General features: G+C 27.5%; 1 protein-coding gene across 1 annotated transcript in view; it reads left to right on the top strand.

The window, feature by feature from the left end:
- Window positions 1-1,082, top strand: part of LOC106683454 (protein DPCD) — a 3,379-nt gene extending 2,297 nt beyond the window's left edge. The window contains exon 4 of the mRNA XM_014424940.3: window positions 550-1,082. Within this exon, the coding sequence (XP_014280426.1) occupies window positions 550-654 (105 nt within the window). The 3' untranslated portion in view covers window positions 655-1,082. The remainder of the gene's footprint in view (window positions 1-549) is intronic.
- The last annotated feature ends 3,506 nt before the right edge of the window (window positions 1,083-4,588 follow it).

Raw genomic sequence — 4,588 nt, 5'->3', positions numbered from 1 at the left:
GTGAATGTAATTTAAACTGATAAAAAAAAAATTTGTAAGGATTAAGTGCATCACAAAGTAGAGTGATAAGTAAATGTTGTGTGATTTGAGTACCAGATTTTTTTTATTTCATTTGTACATATTTTTCTGATTTTCCAATATTATATAGGTACTGTCTCAAATATTTTTGCTTATACTCTTCTGTCATTTCATATTTTCCCTTACAGTCGTTCATATTTATTCTTCTCATTTCCTTTTTATTATATTTTGTTTTGCTTAGCCCTGATCAAGACAATCTACTTAGGCTGAATCGTCGCAATATTAAAGCAATTATTAGCTTGTAGTGTTCCTTCCCTGATAACACCACCAATCATTACATCTATGATCAATTACATCCATGGTCAATTATCCGTCCGTCTAATAATATCTAAGTAATATGTGGATTGTGTTTCAATATGATCATTGATTGCATTAAAAAAAAAATTACCTGTAGGCTAGACTATTATGACCTAATAATAATATTTATAAATTACTAATCTATTATATTAAATATTTATTTTATTTTTTTAGTACAAAAAGCCACCAGAAGTTCTAAAACTGGAAAGACAAGTGCTTGAAGAACTGCAGAATGTACAAACAATTAAAGATGGCGATCTTCCTTGTAAACCAAGTTAAAATGAAAAACGGCTTACCAATATATAATTTCTAATATTTTTATTGTTTTATCAATACCAAACAAACCTACTTTTAAGGCAGCCATTGACGATCACTCCACCTTAATCTCTCGAGGCCTAAAGAAGCTTTGAGCATCACCTTGAAATCTTTTTCAGAATTTTTGGAGTTATACAGAGCGGTTAGAGTTCCACCTATTGTTCACTCCAACAAGCTCAGCCATGAGAGTGGAAAAACTCATGTAGTTGATTGATGAACTGCACAGATTTCATGTGATACTAAACTTAAAATAATAAAAATTGTAGGTCCGTAAATATGGTACATTAAATTATAATTTATGATATTGATTGTATAAAACATAACTAACAATTTTATTTATTTTGTACTTTATGTTTAAAAAATATATAAATATTGATATGAAGCATTTTTAATAGATTTTTAATTTCCAATATCCTTAAAATTTTCTTCTTTTTTTTTTTGTGGAGGGGTGTGATTACCATCTCCTACCTGTATATTTTTTTCTGTTATTTAAAATAACATCACAAGAAATATTGTCTATGAAGACTACCGTATTGTCAGTATACTATTACGTTAGAACCAAATAAATAGAATTCATACCTATCAACTTCTCAATTAATGTGTGCTATAATTTAACTGTTGACAACCAAAAAGTAATAGTCCTCCTGTTCTATATATAATGAAATACTGGAAAATCAAGAACCAATTTTTGAACTAGGATCTTCACTGTTTTTTCCTTTTTTTTATTTTGGGAATTATTAGCCTTCTTACTTCAGTTTCTTTTTTTCTGTATTAATTTTACATCAGAGTTTTAATACTTCCGACATTTCAGACTGTCCATCCAACTTCAGGGGTCTATTTTGAAAAACAGTTATAAAAATTTGTTTCGTTTAAGTTTTGAACTATTAACACTTTCTTTTCCTTATTTTTTATTAAGGGTTATTTATTTTACATACCTTCCATATCTTTTTTTGTTCTTTTTATCATTTCCTGCTTGGAATTTTGTTATTAATATATAAATAAAAAAAAAAACATATTTACTATCAATAAATGTTACTATATTAGTTTTTTTTAATTTGGGGATTATTAGCCTTCTTTCTTCAATTTACTTATTATTTTTTATAATCAGTGTGCTAGTATTTTTGATGTTCTGAACAGACCATCCATCAGATAAATCTGTAAGATTCTCTTCAATTTATGCTAAATGATAGCTTTGTTTTTGATAAATTGGCTTGTGATTTAATTGATATTGTTTATACATTCTTTATAAAAGTTATGTTATTGTATAGTTCATATTTTTTTTTTAGTGTATCTAATGCCATTCTTTTGTTTGACTTTTTATCAAACAAATGTTTGTTTTCATTCTTAATTTAAAATGTTACTTAAGAATTACAATATACTAAAATGTACTCACTCAATATTTTAACTTATTAGAATTATATTTTAATTGTTCATTAGAAAAGTTTACTTTATTTTGGTGGGGAGGATGATGATAAATATACCATTAAAAAAAGTTTGTTTTGTTCTGGCAAAAAGTATATTATACTATATGTGAGTTTATGTTCAAAATTCTTTGTGACCAGTTATTTTGGAAATTGTCTAATAATGACTGAGACAAAGAATAAAAAACCATAACAAAGCACTGATACTCCTTAATTTTAAAGAATGAGATCAAGCAACCTCTGCTGTTTCCAAAAATCTTGTGATTACTACAGTTTTAACATAAGTTCAAATAATCAGGCCAGGAAATTGGCATACACTGTAAAGCTGAGATGGCCCCAGGTGAGTTTTGGTTTCAACAATTCACAAGTCTTCTACCACATAGTGAGTTTTGAATTGGTACAGAGCTGTTCTGTTGCCTCGCTCCTGTATAGTGGGAGATTTTTGAATAACATCAAGCCAACTACTCTAACATAAGATCTTTTTTTGAGGTTTTTTCATTTAGTTTCGCAAGCTTAACAGACCATTTTGAGTTTAAGTTGTATCATAGGTGACTTTATTTTTAATTTTCACTGTGAGCAAACCAACGACCATCAAAACTACGTAAACATCCAAAATTGCTTTTTATGATTAATCAAAACTTAAAATCAATTTAAAGCGACAATAGAACGCCACTATAGAGAAACTGACTGAGTACAAGTACTTTTACAGACATATCCTTAGAAAATTAAATTTTTGTGGAAAAAATTCATTTAAGATTTTTTTTTTTGTACAACTACTGATCCAACTTAAAAGTTAACTTAAGAAATAGACTGGGTAAAAAAAAAAAGCATTGTAACCTCTCTGTTTAAAGCATTTTTTAATTCTTTTTAGTGAATAAAATATTTAATTTGATACAAGGTTAACATTCCTACATAATTGTAAAACTTATTGAAGTTAGTAATAATAAATAAGACTACTCCACTTCAAAAACCATCTAATTAAATAAGAAAAGTAAGTTTAAACACCTTCAATGATAAAGCTATATATAAGGATTAATTTAATTTTCAATCATTATTTTTTACCTTTTAAAGGGATATTATTAGTCAGTGCTGCCCTACGACATTTAGAGCCCCTTGCAATTACATCATGAACACCCTCTCACCCTCTCTCCTCCCATCCCAAAAAAAGGTGAAATAAAAAAAACTGTTGCTCATATTACTTTATACAAATGCTAACTGTAATTCATTTAGTACGTCTCAAATTCAGTTCCTTCATTAATAGGCTAAAATAATTTTACCTATTATACTTCATAGTTTTGAACTAGTTCAAGGCACCCTTCCAAGTCGTTGCTCCCCCGCGCATGGACTTTGCCTAACTCTAAGGCCAATAATGCTATAAGTTAATTACAAAACAACTGTAGTTTTTCATTATTTTTAATCAAAGGTTTAATGAGAACAAAGACCATGAACTAAGAGAATAAGATTTGTCTATATATTATAATAAAACATATTGAATGAACTCATGATTTAATAATCTCCTATGACGAAATAACTTATTCTCAGTAAATTTTATTTTGTTTAAATATAAGGTTAATAATAAAACTACTGCAGTTTTTCAATAGATTATATTGAAAACAAATAAGAAGAAAAATATATAACATATAATGATCTATTATCATAAATATTTGAGGCTGGAGTTTCTTGGTTTGCTTCAGGCCGATGTTAAAATGGCCTTTTAAAAGTATTTAAATAAATTACATAACAATAATCTAAAGTAAAGAGCAAACATGACAATCCAGCAGCTTGTGACATATATACATATACAACCTATAAAAACCAATCGTTTCAAACAATTTCATCTTCAACTTAAAAAAAGAGAGCTACAAGATTAATTGCAATTCCATCTAGTAAAATGCAAACCCTGTGTTTAAAAAAATTAATAAATGCTAAAATCGCTTTAGAGATCGTGTGCTATACGAAAAAAAAAAATTAAAGTTTTAGGCAAATAAAAATCTTTCATAAAAAAAAAAATATCACTGATTTACAACTTTAACAATTTAAAAGTTGAATATTAACCTTCTAAAAGTTGACTAAATTTCCTCAATTTGTTGTTAGGAGTAACTATACTCAGTCCTGTTAACATGGAATGTGAAGCAAAACTAAAGAAAAACAAAATAAAAATACTCTACCGTAATGTTAACAAGGGTCGAAGCGCATAGTAGGAACTAAGCCAACGTAGCTAATTTCTAACAACTTATCATCTTGCCTATATTAAATTACATTAAATACAGGAAAAACGTTTAATTGGGGTTTATTAATATATACACATTTAGTATCTTAATATATAATTCATCTTATTTATAAATGCACTAAAACCTATATCATAAAAAAAAAAAATTATGTCAAGTAATACCATTGAAAAATTCGGGGTAAATCGACATAAGAAGCACTCAAATTGAGGAAACTTACGAGAACCTTATTAACAAATATGTAATAAA

Source organism: Halyomorpha halys, unplaced genomic scaffold (genome assembly GCF_000696795.3).
Source record: "Halyomorpha halys isolate HHAL.00 unplaced genomic scaffold, Hhal_1.1 Scaffold485.1, whole genome shotgun sequence".
NCBI lineage: Eukaryota > Metazoa > Arthropoda > Insecta > Hemiptera > Pentatomidae > Halyomorpha > Halyomorpha halys.
The sequence above is the reverse complement of the archived record's forward strand: the minus strand, read 5'-3'. Positions and strand labels throughout refer to the sequence as shown.